The sequence below is a fragment of the Syngnathus scovelli genome, chromosome 5 (assembly GCF_024217435.2).
Source record: "Syngnathus scovelli strain Florida chromosome 5, RoL_Ssco_1.2, whole genome shotgun sequence".
In the NCBI taxonomy this organism is placed as follows: domain Eukaryota; kingdom Metazoa; phylum Chordata; class Actinopteri; order Syngnathiformes; family Syngnathidae; genus Syngnathus; species Syngnathus scovelli.
In genome coordinates this window covers 739,731-761,597 of record NC_090851.1, presented here as the reverse complement: position 1 = coordinate 761,597, position 21,867 = coordinate 739,731, and the positions used below count along the sequence as shown (strand labels likewise).

At 48.9% G+C, this 21,867-nt stretch overlaps 5 protein-coding genes and 1 long non-coding RNA gene across 8 annotated transcripts; 3 read left to right on the top strand and 3 right to left on the bottom strand.

Annotated features, from left to right (window-relative positions):
- Positions 1-219: 219 nt before the first annotated feature.
- Positions 220-4,037, bottom strand: LOC125968697 (actin-related protein 2/3 complex subunit 1A). 2 transcript variants are annotated; one of them, XM_049720028.2, is made up of 11 exons: positions 3,755-4,035; positions 3,211-3,311; positions 2,972-3,076; positions 2,617-2,839; positions 2,103-2,210; positions 1,880-1,983; positions 1,696-1,804; positions 1,479-1,554; positions 1,219-1,412; positions 1,060-1,150; positions 220-772 (listed from the first exon to the last, which is right to left on the bottom strand). In XM_049720028.2, exons 2-11 carry the CDS (start codon positions 3,272-3,274, stop codon positions 734-736), a joined length of 1,113 nt encoding a protein of 370 aa, XP_049575985.1. In that variant the 5' UTR covers positions 3,275-3,311; positions 3,755-4,035; the 3' UTR covers positions 220-733. The 2 variants fall into 2 exon arrangements, with proteins under 2 accessions (XP_049575985.1, XP_049575984.1); XM_049720027.2 differs by having other exon boundaries at positions 1,696-1,983; positions 3,755-4,037.
- A 646-nt stretch (positions 4,038-4,683) lies between these two features.
- LOC125968701 (proline-rich protein 18-like) lies at positions 4,684-5,737 on the top strand. The gene is made up of 2 exons (XM_049720035.2): positions 4,684-5,115; positions 5,332-5,737. Exons 1-2 carry the CDS (start codon positions 4,747-4,749, stop codon positions 5,728-5,730), a joined length of 768 nt encoding a protein of 255 aa, XP_049575992.1. The 5' UTR covers positions 4,684-4,746; the 3' UTR covers positions 5,731-5,737.
- A 21-nt stretch (positions 5,738-5,758) lies between these two features.
- Positions 5,759-11,682, bottom strand: abcg2b (ATP-binding cassette, sub-family G (WHITE), member 2b). Of its 2 annotated transcripts, none has more exons than XM_049720024.2 (17): positions 11,193-11,682; positions 10,984-11,082; positions 10,610-10,869; positions 10,208-10,267; positions 9,971-10,088; positions 9,745-9,900; positions 9,517-9,674; positions 8,917-9,068; positions 8,757-8,849; positions 8,466-8,620; positions 8,146-8,297; positions 7,867-7,956; positions 7,660-7,784; positions 7,073-7,227; positions 6,909-6,998; positions 6,771-6,823; positions 5,759-6,705 (listed from the first exon to the last, which is right to left on the bottom strand). In XM_049720024.2, the coding sequence occupies exons 3-17, from the start codon at positions 10,759-10,761 to the stop codon at positions 6,558-6,560; spliced, it is 1,857 nt and encodes a 618-aa protein (XP_049575981.1). In that variant the 5' UTR covers positions 10,762-10,869; positions 10,984-11,082; positions 11,193-11,682; the 3' UTR covers positions 5,759-6,557. The 2 variants fall into 2 exon arrangements, with proteins under 2 accessions (XP_049575981.1, XP_049575982.1); XM_049720025.2 differs by having other exon boundaries at positions 8,466-8,617.
- Positions 11,683-11,839: 157 nt separating this feature from the next.
- Positions 11,840-14,463, top strand: hapstr1b (HUWE1 associated protein modifying stress responses b). Its single transcript, XM_049720034.1, has 4 exons — positions 11,840-12,290; positions 13,134-13,214; positions 13,444-13,713; positions 13,778-14,463. The coding sequence occupies exons 1-4, from the start codon at positions 12,092-12,094 to the stop codon at positions 14,026-14,028; spliced, it is 801 nt and encodes a 266-aa protein (XP_049575991.1). The 5' UTR covers positions 11,840-12,091; the 3' UTR covers positions 14,029-14,463.
- Positions 14,237-16,988, bottom strand: LOC125968703 (uncharacterized). The gene is made up of 2 exons (XR_007481351.2): positions 16,776-16,988; positions 14,237-16,224 (listed from the first exon to the last, which is right to left on the bottom strand). It is a non-coding gene; the product is annotated as an uncharacterized lncRNA (long non-coding RNA).
- Positions 15,735-21,867, top strand: foxk1 (forkhead box K1). The gene is made up of 9 exons (XM_049720022.2): positions 15,735-16,210; positions 17,697-17,912; positions 18,875-19,061; positions 19,172-19,318; positions 19,399-19,592; positions 20,048-20,214; positions 20,290-20,517; positions 20,630-20,824; positions 21,145-21,867. Exons 1-9 carry the CDS (start codon positions 15,765-15,767, stop codon positions 21,357-21,359), a joined length of 1,995 nt encoding a protein of 664 aa, XP_049575979.2. The 5' UTR covers positions 15,735-15,764; the 3' UTR covers positions 21,360-21,867.

Below are 21,867 nucleotides of genomic sequence, written 5' to 3'. Positions count from 1 at the left end.
TGGAATATTCCCTCTGTGGAAACAGTGTGTGAATATTTTTCTTTTGGGGCGTGATTAACACTGGCTCACGTGATCTTGTGCCTCTTCTGCTAAAGCTTGCACACCTTCCGCTTTCACTTCCTGTAAAATGGAAATTTGACAAGTGAGACGGAGCAAGCACATTTGCATAGTCATGAGCAGAGAGGAAAAAAAAAAAAAAAAAGACCACAGCAGCCCAAATATGGTGTAAATGCATCTGAACTTTATTTCAACTGGCTTGATACAGCCTCCATCGTACTTGAGCTCGGAGCAACTAGTCGCCATGGCGATGCGAGTGAGAAAAATGTCCGTCACCTCGACAACACGCTGATATATTCGCGCGGAGGCTCTGCCGTGGTGATATTCAGTCTGACTTTTATTCATATCTTTTTGTGTGTGATAAAACTTAGCTTAGTGTTGAACTTTGGAAGAGGGTCGAGAACATAAAAGACACACGAGTCACACTTTTTAATAATACGGAACCTTCTCCCTTCCTTTGACAACTTCATTTAAAATCAAACGGCAGCAACTCAAGAAAAATCAACAGTAATGTCACACGTCAGTTCAGTGTGTGTGCGTGTGTGTGTGTGTGTGCGTGTTACGGCCTGATCAGCGCTTCGGCGAACACTCGAAAAGGTGCGCATGTGTGTTACTGTCGGGCGAGTGTAGGCGAGGTCACGATGTCTCCATTTTGTTTTGCGTTCACAAAATTTCTTCACATGATGCGCAGACCCTGGATAGATGCTTCTAGACTCTGAGGAGGGGAAATAAAGAGATGGCGGTGAAAGCTCGTCATGTTGCGTCCTTGCACACAATGTCTACCTCGAAGTGGCTGACTTGTGCTCCCTCTAGTGGAAGTTCACGGAATGAAATATTCCAACTGAGCGCACAATGTTCAAAATATCACTGAAGAGGTCTTACAGTATTGTATTAGCATTCGACTGTTGGATTTGCACGTTCAAAAGGTTACAGAGGGTCAAGTGAGGTTCACCCTGTCAAAGTTGTGGTGAATTTGAGCCCAATTTAAGCGTGGGCGGGTACCTTAAAGTCCCAGATGGTCATGGCGCCATCAATGCCGGTGGTGCAGAACTTGCGACAATCCCTTTTGTCTCCCTCGTAGATTGACACTTGGCTGTGAAAACGCAAGGCGGACATATTTTGCACTTTTTCAGAAGAAACATTCCAGCGTCGTTGACCTACGTGATGCTGTTCTGGTGCAGCGTATCCAGCGCGGTGTTGCGGTCCTCGGCGGTGGCCCTCTTGTCCATGTTGCGGAAGCGCTCCATGGCCGAGATGTTCCTCTGGATGCTCTGCTTGGGCAGGTCCAGCTTGGACACCAAGGTCAGCGCGACACCGTCGTCGCAGCGGAACAGCACAGGGCAGCAGTCGTGGCCCTGGACGCACGCAATCGTGTGCTTGGACGGAGCAAAACAAAAATGGCCAAGCGCGCAGGAGCTTACGGCGGCCACCAGGCTGTTCTCGGACACGAAGCAGACGCTGAGGAGAGGCAAGAACTCCGTCTTCAGCTGCAAAGGACTGAAAGCAACAAACGGGTGCATTTACTCCCACGTCTACAAAAAACGTCGAGATGTTCACAGTTTGAAACATTGTGAAAACTGGCTTTAGCCGTTGGTCCAGTTGACAAATATGTGAAAAAGTCCCGTCGGCTCCGCATACCTGGCCGTCTTGGAGCTGTCCACCACGGTGAGCGTGCTGTCATGGCTGACCCACGCCAGGCGGTTGCCCGAAGCCGAGAAGGACACCGAGTGGACCCAACCTCCTCCTCCTAAATGAGCACGACAGGCGCCAAATGTTGTTTTGCAAACGCACGCAAAAACGGACATCTGATGGGGTTCAAGACCTGCTCCTCCAAACTCTGCCAGGACGGCTCCAAAAGGCATCTTGCTGCCCCAAGGCGTCGGGCCCGGCTTTTCCTCCACCTCCTTAATGTAGGCCGAGAAGACCCTACACGTCGCAAAGACAAACAAGGTCACAGCGTTGCTGTTTCCCGCTTGAAGGTGCGAAAGCGACGACAATCTTTTGTTCCACTCGCGAGGCTGGCTGGATGGATGGAGCCACGTCACCTGCACTTGAAGTCACACGATCCGGCGGCCAGCAGCACGTTGTTGGGGTGCCAGTCCAGACTGAGGATGGTGGAGCGGATGGGCTTCTTGATGTGCTTGCTCACCCACCTGGAATTAAAAAAAATAAAATAAAAAATACAGCGGAAATGCCGTCGGGCTCAATTGTTGTCCTGGTTTGGTCATTTGAACATTTGCAACGCGAGCCCGAGGACAGTTGTGGAGTCACTTTCGGTCGACAGCAGAGGGCGCTATTGCCCAAAAGAAGATGGATGAAAATGAATGGATTCATCTAATTCGCAATATTACCGCCGCGTTTATGCCGGTCGGATTACATAGAACATATTCTTGCTAAGGAAATGTTAGCATTTAGCTCACCTTTAGGTTCCTTTGGGGATTTTATTGATCATTGTTAAACTTTTAACAATATCTCCACAAAAAAAAAAAAAAAAAAAATGAGGTCAATCAGGAGAGCACCTTCATCTAAAGGGCCACCATAAAATTTTGGCTTGCTCACCAGTCGTTCTCTGACTCAAAGTAGCAGACAGAGATGAGGCGCGCGCCGCTGCCCACCGCAAACTTGTTCTCCAGCGGGGACCATTTCACAAAGGTGGCGGCCCTGTTGATCCTGAGGATGACGAGCGTGGGCTTCCACACGCCCTCCTTCTGCGACCACACGTAAGCGTTGCGGTCGGCGCCGCACGTCACAATGCGGTCGCTCTTCGGGGCCCAGTCGATGCCTGCGGAGAAATCGGCGTGGGAGCAAAAATGCGTGAAGGCAAGAAGCTCAAACGGCTGAAATGCACCTCTACTGACGCTGATAGCTCAGATGGATGGGCAGCCTCTTGTCAACTATCTCAAAGGTCAAGTACCTGTAATGTGTCCGTTGTGCTCCTTCAGCTCATGTGTCTTAATCCACTGGTTGCTGCTCTTCTTATAAATATGAACTTCATGGTTGTTGGGGCTGATAGCAATCTCTGCATGGGGGAAAAAAAAAACAGCTCAAGGAGAGATCAAAGCAACCAGACAAACCTGTTCCCCCCCCCTGCTGGAATGACATCTTAAAGTGTTGCATTCAAAGAGGGTGAGGGGGAGAAAAGGCCAAACTGACGTGTCCTGTCGCGGTTCCATGCGTGGCAGGTGATGGGCTCCAGCAGAAACTGATGAAGGGACATCTTCTCAGGGTGTGGTCCTTCAATTCGGGGCTCTCCGCTATCACAGAACCAAAGGCAGCGCAATCATTTGATGACAGCCACCACCAGCTTTTTTATTACCATCATCAAGTGAAGTGAATGACGAGGACTTTGCCTCCCGTCGATAACCAACACGCCACGCTTGGCCAAAGTGGAAAATATGCTCACATAATTCTTTCTTTTATTACGTGGGACAAGAACGTTCAAAGTGACGTTGGACCGGTTAGCATCGCTAGCTGAACCGCACCGCTCATTCTCGACAACCCATTTTCGCCCAAAAGACATCAAAATAGACGCCCTCGTTTTCAAGAGTTCATATGGCGGCATATTTATGTGGTGGATTTAACATAAGTAGTACCCACGCGCTCTGAGATTCGAAAGGGTCGCGAGCTCAATCGGCTAGGTAGGCCTGACTCGTCTGAGCCCGACGACGGTGTTTCCTGTCGAGCAATGCCTACTCACCTCGTCCGATCCTCGGCTCTCAGTACTCAAGTTAGCCGGCAAGCTAAGCAGCTCTAGCGGCGATGGCGGGGAGGGGAGGGAAAAAAATCGACGACCAGCACCGGGGAGTCGGACGGGAATTCGCGGACTCTGGTCAGTCGACACGAATTCGTCCGGGAATGTTTGAGGGGAATATCAAGACGGACGACAACGACGTGCGCCCGGGAACATCCGGCGGCTGAGTGAGGGACAGCTAGCTTAGCCACATCACGCGAGTAGCCAGCCCCGCTACGGTCAAGTGAAGAAGGCGCGTGCACAACCGGCCAAGCGGGGACACAGCGCCGCTAGTGTATACGAAAGGAATTGCATATCGGAAGTTTAAAAATGACAATATTTTTGTATTGTTCATTATACTTGATGTTTATTTTGTTTTTAGTTGTGTGTTTATATTCAGGGCAAGTTGCTTAGTTTTTATTAGTGTGTTTGGGATTTTGATTTGTTCAGCTTGTCATGTTCATGTGGATCGATAAAATGACAAATAAAATAGTGTAGGATATCCCCCATTTTTCTTCAACAGTTTTGTTTGTTTGTTTACTTTGCCTTGCTAATAACACATTAAAATGTACTTGAGATGCATTAAGACATACCATTAAAGACTTCACAGTACTCATATTGAAGTCTCAACCTCATATGAAATTCTTTTTAAATACGATCCTGTTTGTTGTTTTAGTCTCAGTTTCTGTTGTTGCAATGTGATGTCCAGAGCCGCTTGAGGAAACCAACCGCGTTTGGGCAGGACGCAACGGCGTGGTTTCACAGGTGTGGAATTGCGTCTGGACTTTAAAGCTCCACCTGCAAATGTTTGGGGATCACATGGACCGCGGCGGATTACGAGTTCAGGTCTATTTGCGGCCAGCTGAGCCCGGGCGTCACGAGCTGGCCTGGCTATAAGGCGAGCGCGGCTTTTCGAACCAAAGCGCTTTGGCCGGCCGCGTCGGAAGCAGCCCTGCCGGATGGCCGGGGATGCTCGCAAGTACCTGGCCTCATTCTTCTCAACGCCCTTCCGGCGGAAGACCCAGCTGCTGGCCTACTTGTTTCTGTGCGTGTCCAAGATGCCCTTCATCCCGCCCGTGTGTGTGGCGGGTGGCAAGGCGGAGGGCAAGGTGGAGGGCAAGGCCGGCGAGGCGGCGCCCCCGAAAGAAAACGCCTCAGTGAAGGAGCGCTTGGTGTCCAACCTCAAGCAGCAGGGCAAGAAGAGCCGCCTGCCTGCAGCCGCCAAGGAGGTGTCGGAGCCCAGGAAGAAGGGCCTCGTGTCGTGCCGGGGGCTGCCAGAGAGCCTCCCCGCCTCCAGGACCGGGGAATCCTCGTCCAAGTCCCGTCAGGTCAGAATCCTACTTTGAAAATCTAATTGAGATTTCAAACCATGTCAAGCTAACTTGAAGTCTTAGTTTGAAACCAAGCGACTGGAAACCTCAAAACCTCCTCCTGGCTTGAAATTGAAGTTCTCAGCCAATTTCCAACCTTATGGGCCAGCTCTGAAAGTGCCGTGAAGCCTCATTCCGTTTTGAAACCTTAACCCTGCCTCCAAAACCCACCAGGTGAGGCCCCGAGGCAAAGCCCGACCGGAGGAAACCCGTTTCACGCTGACCCTGACTCCCGAGGCGGTCCTGCTGCTTCAGCGACGCAACAACAGCAGCAGCAGCAGCAGCTGCAAGAAGGCTGTTTCCGAAAGCGTCCCGGACTCCAGGCGAGCCAGGCGGGGCCTCCAATTGTCCCACGGCCGGGCGGCGGCGCTGGTCAGGACTCGCTGCGACGTGAGCTCCATGGTGAAGGTGTCGCTGCTGAACGAGCGCCACCGCTACGACGACGTGGAGTACGAGGACGAGGGCGACGGCCAGGTGGATCAGCGCGTGGTGCTCAAGTGCACCGAGTGGCTGCGGGGGCTGGAGAACGTGCCCGTCGGACGCAGGAAGAGGGCCGGCGCCAAGAGCTCTTGACCCCCCCCCCCCCATGCCAGAGCCAAACTCTCTTCCCAGTCTTTAATTTGTCATTTTTAGCTCACATGATTGTTGCTGATCTCGTTCATGTTGTCATCATGTACTTGCACATTTAACAGTTTTAGCCGTTGGGACACAAATGAGATGTGTCATTTAAAGAAATATTTGACAAGGATCAGCATCGTATAGTTTGTCTCTCGGGAGTCCATTTTTTTTTTTTTATGAAGCAATCCATGTTGATTGGTATCCTTGGGGAAAAAAAAGTAACAAAGACTTGCAGCGGAAAAGTTGCACAACATTTCAGCAATATTTTTGCTGCTGAGCAAAATGGAAAAAAAAATGATCCCAAACTTTTATGAAAAAAAATTGCATTTTGCATGCAAAGCAAACATTTATCTCAATATTAGCGTCAACTAAAAAAATGGTTTGTGTCGAGGCCCTCTATCAAACGTCTTCCACGTGGCGACGCTGAGTGTGGCTTCTGTCACGCTAAGAAGCTTTCCAAAGTCTCGGACGACGGATTAGCGCACGCTCGCTCGCTCGCTCGCTCGCTCGCTCGCCTCCCTGGTGCCCGCTGGGAGCGCGGGATTAGCCACCTCGCAGTCAAATGTCCCCCCCACCCAACACGTGCGCTCGGGCTCTTCCATGAGCTCATTGGCTGCTGGCGTTTGATAAATAAATGTGTCTACCCTTTGAGACTTTGCTCTGTTTTGATTATTTAGTCCAATTTAATGTCTGGTGTCAGCAATTTCTTTTTTTTTTTTTTCCGTAACGTGCCACGGGGCTCGAGGAAGTGCATCACCCGGGCGCTAATTAAAGAGCGGCTTTCACTTCCATCGGTTGATCCTGCGCAACTGGACGTAGGCCAGGACCATGCAGACCACGATGATCCCCAGAAGGGCCACCTGGTTCTGCCAGAAGCCCCACGTGGAGTAGTCGATGTCCAGACTCCAGAGGAACAGCTCGCCCGGGATGCTGCGGAGGGCGCAAATGAGAATAGGGAATTTGGGCTCCTTTTTTCGACTTGCGGTTCTCCTCACGTGGTGGTGTTGCTGTAAAACACCTGTCCCGCCATCTCGTTGATGAACGCGGCCTGGCGGACAGGAAGAAAAAAAAACGCAGAGGTCAACCATCCACCAGCGGGACCGAGACGATTGTTTTGTGGGTCGGGCGCTTACGTTGAGTCCGTATCTGAAGATGCTGACCCACTTGAGCCAAGAGAGCCAGCTTAGCATGGCGTTGAGGTTGACCAGGTAGCCGCCAAACACCTGTAAAGACGGCACAAATGGGGCGCCAGCCAGGAGGCCAAACGGCCGGCGCCCGCCGAGCGCTCGGCGCCAACCATCATGAAGACGAAGGGGAGCGCGATGAGGATGTTGGCCATGGCGAAGGATGACACGCTGGCCGACACCAGGAAGGCCAAGCTGACCCCCGCCAGGCTGACCAGCGACATGGTCAGCGCAAAACGCAGGAAGGCCACCAACGCTGACTTCAGTCCTGCACGCCAGAAAAAAATGGATGACACGTATATTGAAAGAAATACAGGATCAAATAAAAAGATGATTGTCTACAGTTGCTCTTGGTCAGAAGAAAAATGATATAAAATATAGATGGAGTATAAAACATAGTATGTGTAATATTTGTATATTATCAAAATATTTGTATTTGTATATTATACAATTATTTTTTATTATATAAAATATATTACATTATTATTATTACTAACATAAATTATTAAAACATATATGACAATTTTAAATATAAAATTATATAAAACATATGATTCAAAATTTGTAATTAATAAAATAATAGATTTGTGTGTGTTTTTTTTTTTTTTTTTAAACGATAAATGTTTGAATTCCGGGCTGAACATTTGAAGGGTTTATTTTCCCTGAACCCGAATAAAGTTTTCACACGCGCATCATGTACCCATCATGTAGTAGGCAATGGCGGAAAAGATAAAGATGGGAACGATGCGATTGGGAATGAGGTCGGCGAAGATCTTGGACAGGAAGTAGACAGACGTGCGGTAGTAGCCGCTGGAGTTTTCGTGGCTGCGCAAACGAAAAAAGAAGCAAAGGTCAGCTTTCTTTTCTCCACATCGACGTGGAAGGAAATGTAGAAAACTTGGATGACATGAAGATGGCCCTCTCGTTGATGAAGAGCTCCACGGCCGAAAGATTCCCAAACATCATGTTGATGATGAGGAAGAAGAACGCGCCGCTCCTGCCCACAGAGGTTGACATAAAAAAAGAAAAATACATAATAGATAAAATAAATAGAAATACATAATAAATAAAAAACAAATAAAAATACATGAAAATACATTAAAAATACATACAAATCATAAAAGATACAAAAGTCTTGCTGATAATTGTGGCGACATAAATGCTTTTGGTACCACTGGCAGCGTACCTGTTCTGCAAAGCTTCGGGCAGCGTTAAGGGCATTTGGAAATAAATGAGGCCCACCAGGACGGCGAAGAAAATGCTGAGCGCCAGCTGAGCGTACGACGTCTGCGGGTTCCTGAGCGTGTTCAGCGCCGTCCTGTTGCACACCACGCGCATCTGCCAAACATGAAGTTGCGTGATAAGCCAGGTTCATTATCTCCCGTTTTGCCTCCAAACAATTTTGGGGCCATATAAAGACAAACTTGAATTTTTATTTTGGAATAAATCGGGAAGAAGGTCGACTCGAAAAGCACCATTTTGGCTGAACTCCAGTGAAAGGCTGACCTGGTAGAGGAAGGAAGTGGCGTAATCGGCCGTCTCTTCCTGACCTTTGACCCCGCCGGCGACGCCCAGGCTGATGCGGTCTAGCTCGCGCAGCACGTCTTGGCACAGCTGCGACTGGAAATACTTGACGGCTAGCACGTTCTTGCGCTCACCTGCTGGAGATGAAAAGTCACAACATGACGTAAACTGCACTTTTCGCTGGATTTGCACCAAAAAATGCAAATGATTTGCTTGATCCACCTCTGCCAGGAGCAAAGCGTGATAGTACAGACAAACACTTATAGAGCATACTTGTATTCATTTCCTCAAGGGTGGACTTAGCTTCGCCGTTGGTGATGTCCATGAAGAAGTCAGCGGGGTTGTCGAAGGACTCAATTTGGTAGCCTGGAACAAAGCGCCGATGTGACGTAGCCACGCGGTGGCGGCGTGTGTGTGGTGGGGGTGGGCGTACCGAGGTCGGTGAAGTACTGGAGGGTGCGCTGGGCCGGCCCCGCGTACACCACCTCGCCTTTGTGCATCAGCGTCAGGTGGTCGAAGCGTCGGAAGATGGAGAAGCGCGGCTGGTGGATGGAGAAGATGACCGTCTTGCCTTGCCGGGATAGTCTGGAGGTCGGGGGCGGAATCAACGGACAAGTATGGAACACAATCATATTTGGGAAATGTTCTGCGCTGGTGTGTGTTTTGATTTACTTTTAAGAATGAAAAGGTTGATTTTACTTCATTTTTTAAAACAAATTGAGGTGTTATATTTATTTTTGCTATATTTCAGGTAATATTAGAATTGAGAATAGAACTTCAGGAAATAAAATCAAACAATAAAATAAATGATCTAATAATTATAAATCATTATAAAACTCTATTTATTATTTTTAAAGAAAATTGAGGGTTTACTGTGTTATATTTATTTTTGTTTTATTTCAGCTATTATTAGAATTAAAAACATATAAAAGGAATCAAATCAATTGTATCATCATTATAAAAATGAAATCGGCACAATCCATTTTTTGTTTGATCCGTCCGCCGTGCGGCTTTGATGAGGCGGTTTGCGTACTTGTGCAGTAGCCCGATGATGCAGTTGGCCGTGTTGGAGTCCAGGCCCGTGGTGGGCTCGTCCAGGAAGAGGAGAGCGGGCGAGGTGATGAGCTCCATCCCGATGCTGCAGCGCTTCCTCTCGCCGCCCGACACGCCGCGCAGGAACTCTGTCCCGATCTGCATCGTCAACGTTTTGAGCGCAGGCTTAACAACAATGAAAAGTCATTCGTGACAACTCAGAAGCAACCTTGGTGTCCGCGCAGTCATTCAGGCCTAGCTCATCCAGGATGGCGTCCACCCGTGCGCGCTTGTCCGCAGACGAGTGGCGTCGGGGGTCCAGACGCAGGTTGGCGCTGAAGCGAAGGTTCTCCCGCACGCTCAACGTTCCCATCAGGATGTCATCCTGGGAAGTGTGGAATGAAATGCATTCAATAAATAACACAACTGTGTGTGCGACATGACTCGCCACGAACCTGGACCACGTATGCAGAACTGAGCCTAAGGTCAGAGGTCACGACTTTGCCATTCACCAGGATGGTTCCTTGCCGGAGTCCGGCGGGATCTTTTCTCCCCGCGATGACATCCAGGAGCCTACGTGTCAAGGCGCAGGCTCGGGAATTAGGTAACCAAGTACAAATACGAGCACACGGTGTACGCAAGTTCCTTTGCGAGCTCTGGCGAGCGTGACAAGGCGAAATGTTTGAACTCACGATGTTTTGCCGCTTCCTGTGGCGCCCATGATGGCGTTCATCCCGGGTCTCATGATGTCGCTGCGACAACAACACAGATGTTTGTTTCAAAAATGAGCTAATATAAAGCTAATATATATTCAGATATGTGTATAAACAAACAATAAGTTTTGTTTTTAATACATACATAGTAGTTGTTTTTAAATTAGCCCAAAAAATGGAAATGCCGTTTTTTCCCGGACTATAAGTCGCAGTTTGTTTTTTCCAGTTTGGTGCGACTCATACTCAGGAGCGACTTATAGTCCGGAAAATACGGTAGGTAGAATACGACATAATATTTAGAAACAATTGTATCTTGAAACCTAAAGAAAACGACTTCCATTGCTATTTTAAACAATGTGAAACCGTTTGCTTTGCACCTACCTGACATTCTTGAGAATGTATTTTTCCGGTCGTTTCTTTCGACACCACCTGCTCTCCGGGATGCAGTAGTGCAGGTTGCTGAAGGTCAGCGTGGGTCCTCGTTCTTGGACGTAATCGTCCAAGGCAAACACGTCCTGCCGCTCCTTGCTCATGATCGAAATGCGACGAGTCGATGGCGGCCTTGGATGTTTTCATGGCAAGCACAGAAACGTGCGAGCGGCCATAAAAACATCTCCCGCTAATCTTTGGACTCTCCCTCGCTATCAGACATGAAAACAAAAAAAAAACCACAGCGTGAACTTGAACTTTCCATGCACTCAAAATCTAATCTCAACGACTGTCATCAAAGATGCAAACATGACAGAAACACTCACTTGTATTCATTTGACAATCTTAATGTTCTTGTATAGTTTGCGGTCATGTAGCAGCGGTTGTTGAGACCTTCCATTAAGCCCGGGCCACCGAGATAAGGCCTGCAAAAAAACAAACCCCATCTAATAAAACCAAATTGTGAACGTTCATTTGAAAAAGTTAATATTGCTTTAATTGTGATTAGTGATTGATTAAAAACATCAAATATTACGTTTCCAAGTATGTTTTCCTGCACGTTCTATTAGTCCAAGCGTCACATCCTGAATGCGACATATTGAAAAGAAAATTCATTAAAAATATAACGAAATAGACTTTTGTTAATGGCATTGTTTGTGTTCACGTACAATCATTGAGAAGGGTTGAGAAAAATACAATTTTAAATAATGTCATAAAAAAACAAAAGTTTTACATTGCGCTGTGTTGCTATCGTTCAGTCCCCAAAATGGGTCCAACAAATGTCTTCGTTCCCACGAGACCACCACGTACTTGTGGCGTCATCTAGATATTAAGGCCTTTTATAAAAGATACGTTTAATCGCCGAAATCGACCTCTCAAGAAAGACTTTTTAATTAAAAAAAAAATTCAATAAGCAGGGGGAGTGGACGCTTTCAACGGCATCTTGCTGCCCCCTGCCGGTCATAATGTAGTAAAGACTGGCTGAAAAAGGCCATTCTGCTCGTCGGTGTCATTTATTTCTTGACCAATGGCAGCTCAGTATTCTGCTCAGATCGTCACCTATTAGCCAATCAGAATTCGCGTTCAGCTCCAATCATTATCGTCGCCGTAGCCAATCGCCTTTCGGAAAGGACACGAGTTGGGCGGGGCTAAAGGCAGAAAATCTTGTGTTGTCATTCTAGTGCGGTGGTGTATGTGTGTGTATTGTGTAAGTAGGGCGGACAAGCCGACCAACACAATGCGACTCTAGCGGCAATTATCCGTGTTCCCCCGTCCCCTCTTCGCGCGAGAGGCCCGAGGAACATTTTTCTCTCCCGCAAAGTATCGAACAAAAACCGCCGAGGACCGGCGAATCCCCGCGACGAGATTGTACACGTCAAGCGGCCGGTCGGACGGTCGGGCGGGCGGGCTAGCGTCGAGGCTAACCCGTTAGCCATGGAGGAAAGGAAGGAGGAGGGAGAAGCCGAGATCCAGGAGCACGGCCCCGAGCACTGGTTCTCCAAGTGGGAGCGGCAGTGCCTGGCCGCTGCCGAGCAGAGCGAGCCGCTGGGCGACGAGGAGACGGAGCAGAACCAACAGAAGCTGTGGCACCTCTTCCAGAACTCTGCCACGGCGGTGGCGCAGCTCTACAAAGGTACGCTTCGTGATGACAGACGGGTGGGGGGCACGAGAACAGAACAGAACAGAAGAGTGATGGGGGGCATACACAAAGGACACCGGCCAACGCCTCTCTTTATCTACCTTTAAATGAACGCCGGTCCTCTAGTAATTCTCCATTGGGTCTTTCATTGTCGTGTTGAGCATATCGTGGTTTCTTTCGGGCTCGTGTCGGGTCGGAACTCGACGCTAACCTTACCCGGTTGCCTCCAGACGGCCACCGTTTTTTGCGGAAATGTAACCCTGCAGAATCGAAAAGTGGAGTTCCAAAGATGCAGGTAGTCTTCATTTATCTGATCGCTCAGCACGTTTAGAGGCCCTCGCCTGTCTCCCTCTGGATGCTAAGCTAATGCTACTTAGCGGTCATACGTGCTAAGCGGTGAGGAACTTGGCAACCCTTGTCCTCCCTCCTCCCGTCTGGTCTTCTCGCCGTGACGTGAAACATCGAAGTCCGATCAGTTCTGAGGATGCATTGGCATCGGCATTGCTTAAACGGCTTAATTGTTTTCCCCTCAGCCGCCGCCGTCCACCACAGTCTGCTCCATTTGTACACAACTTGGCAATGCAGCCATTTGTCTGACTGCGGTGTGTATTTGGAAATCAAGTCAAAAGGCGGGGTGCCAGCCCATGGAAAAAAAAGTTTACAGTTGCTTGTACGTAATTGAAAGCTTAAGAACGGCACAAAATGTGTGTTATGCTGATTATTTTGAAAAGCTGTTGGGCCCAAATTGTCGTTATTTGCTTTTTGTATACAATGAAAGGAGAAGAACAATGAAGACAAGTTTTTTTTTCTTCAAGTTTGTGAAATGTGATTTTTCAGACAGAGAATGTCAGCAGCAAGGCCTTTCGCTCTGGGTGCCCTTCCAGAATGCAGCCACTGCCGTCACTAACATGTACAAAGGTGGGTAATGACAGCCTTAAACAGAGTTGATTTTTTTTTTGGTTCATCCCCAACAACCGCCAAATTTTGAATGCGTGGCGAAACACTAAACTTAGAAAGCTAGCGTTGGCAATGGGATGTTAAAACCTGTCAGGGAAAGTCAAGTCAAATGAGCGCTCACCTTATACTGGGTTCACGTTCTGTGGTGGTGCTTGCTTGTAAGAACCTTATTTTGGTGGTTGTTACCCAGAGAGCATGGAGGCGCGCCAGCGCAGCTACGACCTGGGGATCCAGATCGGCTACCAGCGCCGCAACAAAGAAGTGATGGCCTGGGTGAAGAAGCGCCGGAGAACCATCCGGCGAGAGGACCTCATCAGCTTCCTGTGCGGCAAGAACCCTCCTCCCAGGACGACTCGGGCCCCGCCCCGGGGAGCCATGGTGGCCGCCAGCCGGCCGCCCGAGACGGGCAGCTCCGTGGAGACGGACTTGCAGCCCTTCCGAGAGGCCATAGCCCTGCACGGTCAGTACGGATACAATTTAAAGGGAACGTAAAGAGCAGATATAGACCTTTGTACCTCGTCCAGGTCTCAGCGGCGCCATGGCCAGCATCTCTGTGCGCTCGTCGGGTCCGCCGCCTGGCTCGCCCACCCACCCGGCGGTGGCGCCCCCCCACGCCAGGCGCCGCAACGGCCTTCACGACGTGGACCTGAACACCTTCATTGCCGAGGAAATGGCCCTCCACCTGGATTCGGCCGCCAACCGCAAGCGGGGCGCCGCCCCCTGCGGCGACGTCATCACGGACTCGCCCACGCATAAACGCAACCGGATGCTCTGAGCGCCAAAGACCGGCTGCAGAGAACTGTAACTCGTCCGGCCCCTCAAGCGCCATCCTAGCTGCATTGCTACGTATGATAATCGTGAAATAGACTTGATTTGGACACAGGCCCCATCGTCACCGGCATTTTGAGTCCCCGTGCGTGTCTTATTACTTTTGGTTACCAGGCAACACATATGCACTATTTATGTTTGCACTCGTGATGACATTGGAAGTAACCCAACACACATGCTCCTACCCCGATTTTTTTTTTTTTTCAATTCACACATGCTTTGTGATACAATCTTTATGTAATGTGTGTAAATAATAATAAAAACACTTGGTGCTGTTACTATATGTGGTAAATATTGTAAAGACAAAAAAGGAAATGAAACCGGACATGTCCATGTACAATAAATAACCCATTATGCCAATAAAGGAACTACAAGTGTGACACTTAAGTTGTCTTTTTAGTGCGAGTCCGCACACTTCTGCAAAAATAGTAACACAGTTCTAAATTGTGGGGCACCCTTGAATAAAAACAAACAAAAAACAGGCAGAAGACAATGACCTTAAAATGGGTGTTTTGAATCAAAATGTGTTTGTATTTTTTTTTGGGGGGGAGGGGGGGGGCATAGCTTCTTGAGACTTTTAGTGCGTTGTCTATAAAATTTTATGTGGCTTAGTAAAACCAATTTAGGGGTTGATTTTTAAATAAAAGTACACCTGACCAAAGTCAGCCTAAAATGGCTGCCTCAAATGTGACAGACTTCCTGTGTTTTCCTGACTTATAGACTGTAGCTATTTTAATTGGACAACGTTAGAAAAAAATTCTGGGTAAAACACACAAAAAACAGACCAAAGATAATTTGCAAAAACACTCGTTCAAAACTAAAATGGGTCCGATAGAAAAGAATGGAAGTGAATGACGTGTTGAAACAGCACCCTCGTGTGGCCACTCGGCGTTATGACTGCAGCGAGTCAACGGCACGTGAGATCCATTTCTCCGTGTTTTGTGGCCATCTTGTTCTTTCCGTGTTTATAAACAGACGATCGATAACATAAAGAAGGGGCGTAATGGGGGCGGGGCCTTTCGCACAGCCACAAGTTGTGAGCACTGTGATTGGGTGAAAGCCAAGTGTACTTTCTCTTCCAAGCTTGTACAGTATAACACGTAAACGTGACAGGCAGGAGTAACACTATTACGCGTCACTCACTTCCTGCCCAAATGTCATGCTGCTGTTCGGTGCTATTGTTTTCGTTTAACATTTTCACTTGCCTGTCAAAAACAAGGGTTGGCGTCAAAAATGCACTTGTGTCTGCTTTACAAATGCCACTGGGTTTCACGGATCATTTCACCTCCCTGAGAGGTCTGGTTTACGAGGAGCGCATGAACGCAGCGCTAGTCCGATTCCTTATGGGGCTCCATTGTGTTGGAAGTAAACAAAAACAAAATCTCTCTCTCTCTCTCACTCAAGAGAATTGACACACTGACAGACATCTCTCTTATTTCCCCAAAGAGTTGTGTGAACGCTTTCTCGCTCATTTTCCCAAGCAGCAGCAGCAGCAGCAGCAGCAGCAGCAGCAGCAGCAGCAGTAGCAGCAGCAGTCCGGTTCCTCCCATGGCTCCATTCCGCTTCTTCCCCGCTGCAGGGACTGCTTGTTGCTCTGTCAGCCCCAGCGAACAAGTGCCCCGGCCCCAAACTCTCACGTTGCGAAGTGCCTGTGAAAGTGTGATTGACCCCCTGCGAAACAACATGGCAGACTACCGGGACGACACCGGAGCTCGGGCACTGCTCGCCTTGCAATCGGCGCCGTGCAGCCCCGTGCGAGTGGCGGTCACCTCGCACGTCTTCCACCACCAGCCGTCGCTTACCTTCCTCAGTCCGCCGCTGACGCAGGCCACCGCTGCTGGGATGCGCCCCGCGTGCCTCGAAACTCCTCTCCCCCAGGCCTTGGCCAGACTCGAGGGCCGGGACTTTGAGTTTGTCATGCGCCAGAGGACGGTCACCATCGGCCGCAACTCGTCCCACGGCTCCGTGGACATCAACATGGGCCATTCGAGCTTCATCTCGCGGCGGCACCTGCAGCTCGGCTACGACGAGGCGAGCGGCTTCTCGCTGCGCTGTCTGGGCAAGAACGGCGTGTTCGTTGACGGCGTGTTCCAGCGGAGAGGAGCGCCGCCGCTGCTACTTCCCCGACAGTAAGCTCCTTCTGCTGCGCATTAGCATGTTATCTTAGCATCACAAGCTAATAAACCTGATTATTATCCCCTTTAAATAACATTCCGCGTACAAACTCATTTATACATAAATCAAAAGTTGTAGGCTTCTAAGACGTTCAAGTTATTTTCGAGAATTTCTACTTTTTCTCGGGAGTTGTGAGGTTTTGACGATGTATCTCATTTATAACAAACGACCGACAGTTCGCGGCTTGGATTGAAATGTCACTTTACGTGCTCTTTTAGACGAATTGATTTGCGATCAGCTGTTCTAACACAAACTTTCCCAAACTTTTTTTTCCATGCAAGTGAATGAACGTTAGCTACGCTAGCTTAGCACATTCGTGAGTATGTCTAATATTAGCAGCGTTGTGTTGTTTAAAAAATAGATGATTATCAACAGTGGCTAGCCTGCGCTCAAGGCTTATTTGCTTACGTATTAAAAAGTGCAAAGTGTGACATTTGTTGGAGCAATAACATTCATCAATAGCTTTCTTCGGCGTTTTTAGCCGACGTGACGTGTAGCTGCTAATGTAAACAAACGCACCCAAGCCCTGGCAAGTCCTCACGGGCCGGGGCTTCCTTGCGGGAAGCTGCGTTTGTTCTACACTTGAAATGCTCCTTCAGTGTCAACTTTGACGTTAAACGCTGACTTCGTGCATGCTTGAAGTTGTAGCCCAAATGATGGTACTGACTTCTCTCAAATCAAGTCTAAACACGGCGAGGGCGTTTGTTGTGTTGCGGTCGTCAATCAGCCCGTTGGACCTTGAGGGGGGCGGGGTGGGGGACGCAAAGAGGTGGGGTGGGGTGGGGCGGGGCGGGGCGGGGGGATGCTCATCTCCGATTGGCCGCTTGCAAGTGTTTGGAGCAGCTGGTCCCGGAAGTCGAGTGTGGAATGAAAAGCACATGGAATAAACACAAAACCAACTTTGGTGCGATTTTGCGCATCTTTGCGTTTGTTGCTGACATGAAAATGATTAATCAAAGAAATAAGTCAAATACAGTTCATCAATGTTATACAAATAAAGTCATATGATCAAATAATAAATAATAAGGTATAGCGGTAATAATGCTGTGATGATCAGCATTGTATTAATCCTACTAACGACATTGGATATATTGTAGCAGCTAGCTGCAATTCTTAAATGCATCATAGTAGCCACAATTAAAAATACACTTTCTTTAAGCTCTTGGCTCATTCTGGCCTTACTGAACAGTCATCTGAGATGTCATGTGTTTTGCGGCACTTGACGGTGCGTAATTATGTTCCGATTAGTCTTTGGGCTATGATTGTAAACACATTACAAAAAATGCTTTTGTATTTAGGCGGCTGGAACTGATTCATAGTATTTCCATTGATGTCAGCAGTGAAAGATGACGTCAATGGTTGAACAGAATGTGTACATCTAAAATTGCTTTTGTTAATGTGACAGGATGACTAACCGCCATCATACTCGCCCTCCTTCAGGTGCGTGTTCCGCTTTCCCAGCACCGTCATCAAGATCCAGTTTGCGTCGCTGCTTAGCCACGAGGAGCAGCGGGAGAAGGAGCTACCCTCGCCGCCCATGCGCCCGCTTTTGCCTCACATCTCCCCGCTCAAGATCAGCATCCCCACCGCGCAGCAGCACGAAGAGCACATGAGAGCCTTCGGCTCGCCGCTGCCGTCGCCCACCGGCACCCTCAGGTATGCGCGCACGTAAACCTAAGTAAAAATAATCACCAAGGTATGAAAAAAATAAAAAGTCAATAAAATAAAAAACAAAAAATATATAAGAAATATTGTATCAAATAAAAATGGTGACTAGCTGATCATACATGCCTGAAGTAAAACGAATAAAACAGCAAGCATTTTATTTCTGGTGACAACATCAATAATAATAATAGTGTAATGCTGGGATGCCGCTTCTTGAGTTGCGTGGCCGGCCGGCTATAGGTGAGGACATACGTACAGTACGCAAACTTTATGTACATGGATTCCTGACATGTGACTGCTCACAGGACTTTGCTCTGACATCATGAGATGATGTTCGTGTATTTATAGCCGTGTGTGTGTGTGTGTGTGTGTGTGTGTGTAATGTTGACATGAGCTCATTCATATCGCTCACAGTTTTTCACTCTTGGGCGTACATGAACACTGTGGTCAAGAGTACCCTCTTGTGGCGCTATGATGTCACTGCAGCGGTTGTCCGCTTGCTCATGCCTTATATGGCGGGGCGGGAGCTCCACGCAGTCGGATTGGTGGACGGGAGGATTGTTTTGCTCTGCAGATTGATTTGTTTTTTTTGTGTGTGTGTGTGTCAAATCAGAGCCGTCTTGTTGACTTTACAAGCATCATGGCAGCTGTTGTTGGTTGTTCAACATGCACGCTGGGCAATCATTAACATGACGCAGCTCACTCATTATTTGAGAGACCGAGAGAGACAGAGAGAGACACAGATTGTCAATCTGTGTACAACTTTTTGTCTGTAGCAGATTTTTTTTCTCATTGAGGTCAGTCGTGTAGATCACTAATATAAGACTCCAAACAAATGTGCATCTTCCTTCCTTCCTTCCTTCCTTCCTTCCTTCCTTCCTTCCTTCCTTCCTTCCTTCCTTCCTTCCTTCCTTCCTTCCTTCCTTCCTTCCTTCCCCTTGCTACAATTCCAGCGTTCCCAATTCGTGCCCGGCGAGCCCTCGCGGCGCCGGGTCGTCGGGCTACCGCTACGGCCGCAACGTGACCAGCGACCTGCAGCTGGCGGCCGAGTACGCCGCCAAGGCCGTGTCGGAGCAGAGGCGCAACGTGGCCGATCATCGCGGCGCGACCGGAGAGTCGGCCGGCGACGACAGCCCCAAGGTGAGGACCCCCCCCGCCTTGTGTTGGGCTACCTCCACTCTGTTTAAAAAAATGATGTATTGATTTATTTTTATGACAAGCCTTGGGTCACACACACCTTTGTGTTTCAGGACGAGTCCAAACCGCCGTACTCGTACGCTCAGCTGATCGTGCAGGCCATCTCGTCGGCGCCCGACAAGCAGCTGACGCTCAGCGGCATCTACGCTCACATCACCAAACACTACCCTTACTATCGCACCGCAGACAAGGGCTGGCAGGTTAGATTCCCACACTTTGTTTTGCAGCCAATGAAATGGCATTTTCTCTCTATTATGCTGCTTTTTTTGACGACGGTCAGAACTCCATCCGCCACAACCTGTCGCTGAACCGCTACTTCCTGAAAGTGGCGCGCTCGCAGGACGAGCCGGGCAAGGGCAGCTTCTGGCGCGTGGACTCCAGCTCGGAGGGCAAGCTGGTGGAGCAGGCCTTCCGCAAGCGCAGGCAGAGGGGCGTGGCCTGCTTCCGGACCCCCTTCGGACCCCTCTCGTCCCGGTAAGCCAGCTGAAATGAGGAGGCTGCTCTGTTGATTACATTTTAAATGGAATTTTAACATTGATATTTACATTTAAAAAGCAGACACTGGTGCGTATGTCATTGAGCACTTAGTCCACCAGGGGGCGATGCCTGCTTTAGGCTTTATCAACGTGCCTAAACAATACTTAAAGCAAAAAAATCACCATCTGTGTTGGAAAGCAAGGGCTTTTTTTTGTTTTTCAGTGGGTTAAATGAAAATTTATATTTCAGACGTAGTGGGCAAGGCAACTTTATTTTTTTTCCTAGCCGCGTCTGCACTCTGTATCATCCGGAGTAACCATTTTGTTTGTCTGTGTTTGTGTCCTTTGTGCTGCTCGCCTTTGGGCAGGACAAAGTAAGTGGCGCTGACTTTTGCCCCGCCCCGCCTCGCCCCGCCGTCTTGATGTTTGTGGTGTGAATTTGCTTTTGTCCAGGAGCGCCCCAGCCTCGCCCACCCACCTTCTGTCGCCTCCGTCCAGCGGGCTGCAGACCCCCGAATGCATGAGCAGGGAGGGGTCCCCCGTGCCCACGGACCACCACGAGCAGCTGGCGCACAAGCTGGCCGCCGTGCCCGAATATCGATACACGCAGAGCGCGCCGGGTCAGTTTGCACAATGCCTGACTTTGTTTTCCTAACTTGAACATTTTGCCACTTTTTTTGCGCGTGTCTGCGTAGGGTCTCCGGTCAGCGCTCAGCCAGTGATCATGGCAGCGCCCCCCCACCCGAGCGCCACCCTGGGCAAGGCCCTGGCCCTCATCCCGGGGGGCGGCGGCCAGGTCCACCTGGTCCAGAACCCGACGCCGTCCTCCGTCACCATGCTGCGCGTGGTCACCAGCGCCCCTCCCAACGGCTACTGCGCCACCTCGTTGGTCAACGCCGGGCCGAGCGGCACCGAGCTCAGAGGTGGGTCCGTAAAAGGGGGTGTCCGTCCGGCGCTTTGCAGAACTTCACATGCAACGTATCACCGGCGGAGTGTGTCTGCTTTCTTACCTGTGGCGTTTTTTGCGTTGCTCAGAGGCGCAGCTTCAGCGAGAGCTGGTGATCCAGTCGCTGGACAGCGCCGGGCACGGCGCCGACCCGCGCAAGGTGACGCTGGGGTTGCATCATCTTCCCGTGCACCCGGTCACGCAGAACGGGAAGCACGGCAACGCCGCAGTCGCCGTAGCGACCGGCCTCGCCACGGCAACCGGCCTCGCCGCTTTCACTTCAAGTACGTTTCATACGGAGAGTTTTGTGTGGTCTTTTTCTGCAATGTAACTTCTTTTCATCAAAGTAAATCCAATTGAATCTGCATAAAATTGAGTTTTTGCCTTGGCGTAAAAGTGTTTCGAAATAAAATTACAGTATGTCTGAATTGATTCATCTTGCATCTAAAATATACTCGTACAATTTTGCCATTTTTTTAAAAACCCCCTCTGACTTTTTTCTCAGTTTTCTAAAAAAAAAAAAGACTATGTAGCCAGATGAACTTTTTTGTCCTCTCCTGTTCTTAAAAAAAAGTTTTTTTTTTTTTTTTATCCCGCCCTGCAGGTCTAAGCAGTCCTCTCCAAATTCTGGCAGCTCAGGCCTCCAGCTCACCTCCCGTGATGCTTAGTCGTCCGCTTTCCACCGAGCCGGCAGGCACGCGCGACGAACCCCTGGCCAAGCGGTCCAAGATGGACGACAGCGAGGGATCGGCACCCGCCGGCGCTCAACAGCCCGTTATCGTCGCCGTGACGACGGAAAGCTACGAGCCCAGGAAATGAAAACACCTGAAGGGAGTTTTGTCACAAAATTATTTAACTTCAAAAAATGGAAGCAAACACTACTCGAGGACTTTGATGGATGAAGAAATGGGCTTACTGAGTAGCCAAGAAGACGATGACATTGTTACAAACTTGGCCAAATTGCAGCAATGGCGAAATCCAAACAGTGTCTCTGTTGCCCAAACCTGAAACAAATGCATTATTTCATTGAGCTTTTACAACAAGAAAAAAAAAAAAAAAAACACTTATTACCCTTTAATAATAACAAAAAAAAACACTTTGTCATTTTTATTTTGACCTTTACTGCTTTTTAGAATGTTAGAGCAGCATTAGCCGCGCTAACGTCGCAACTAGAAGCTATTTTTTCTTAAGAGTTTGTGTAAAAAAAAAAAAAAAAATTTTTAAAAAAAGCATTGATACATTCTAGAGATGATTGTTTTTATGAATGTCTCACAGTTGTGATTACCAAGAATGTCGTACCACAAAATTAAAGCCACATTGACTTGAA

Excerpts from the sequence above, each read along its gene's own strand:
- LOC125968697 (XM_049720027.2), bottom strand. The coding sequence starts at position 3,274 with ATGTCCCTTCATCAGTTTCTGCTGGAGCCCATCACCTGCCACGCATGG. Across the intron at positions 2,211-2,616 it reads TTTGAGTCAGAGAACGACTG|GTGGGTGAGCAAGCACATCA; the intron begins GTGAGCAAGCCA and ends TTTTAATTCCAG. Across the intron at positions 1,151-1,218 it reads CTGCACCAGAACAGCATCAC|CCAAGTGTCAATCTACGAGG; the intron begins GTAGGTCAACGA and ends GCGTTTTCACAG.
- LOC125968701 (XM_049720035.2), top strand. The coding sequence starts at position 4,747 with ATGGCCGGGGATGCTCGCAAGTACCTGGCCTCATTCTTCTCAACGCCC. Across the intron at positions 5,116-5,331 it reads CCTCGTCCAAGTCCCGTCAG|GTGAGGCCCCGAGGCAAAGC; the intron begins GTCAGAATCCTA and ends AAAACCCACCAG.
- abcg2b (XM_049720024.2), bottom strand. The coding sequence starts at position 10,761 with ATGAGCAAGGAGCGGCAGGACGTGTTTGCCTTGGACGATTACGTCCAA. Across the intron at positions 9,901-9,970 it reads GTTCTGCATACGTGGTCCAG|GATGACATCCTGATGGGAAC; the intron begins GTTCGTGGCGAG and ends CACACTTCCCAG. Across the intron at positions 7,957-8,145 it reads CCCGAAGCTTTGCAGAACAG|GAGCGGCGCGTTCTTCTTCC; the intron begins GTACGCTGCCAG and ends CTCTGTGGGCAG.
- hapstr1b (XM_049720034.1), top strand. The coding sequence starts at position 12,092 with ATGGAGGAAAGGAAGGAGGAGGGAGAAGCCGAGATCCAGGAGCACGGC. Across the intron at positions 12,291-13,133 it reads GGTGGCGCAGCTCTACAAAG|ACAGAGAATGTCAGCAGCAA; the intron begins GTACGCTTCGTG and ends GTGATTTTTCAG. Across the intron at positions 13,714-13,777 it reads AGAGGCCATAGCCCTGCACG|GTCTCAGCGGCGCCATGGCC; the intron begins GTCAGTACGGAT and ends TACCTCGTCCAG.
- foxk1 (XM_049720022.2), top strand. The coding sequence starts at position 15,765 with ATGGCAGACTACCGGGACGACACCGGAGCTCGGGCACTGCTCGCCTTG. Across the intron at positions 19,593-20,047 it reads TTCGGACCCCTCTCGTCCCG|GAGCGCCCCAGCCTCGCCCA; the intron begins GTAAGCCAGCTG and ends GCTTTTGTCCAG. Across the intron at positions 20,215-20,289 it reads ATACACGCAGAGCGCGCCGG|GGTCTCCGGTCAGCGCTCAG; the intron begins GTCAGTTTGCAC and ends GTGTCTGCGTAG.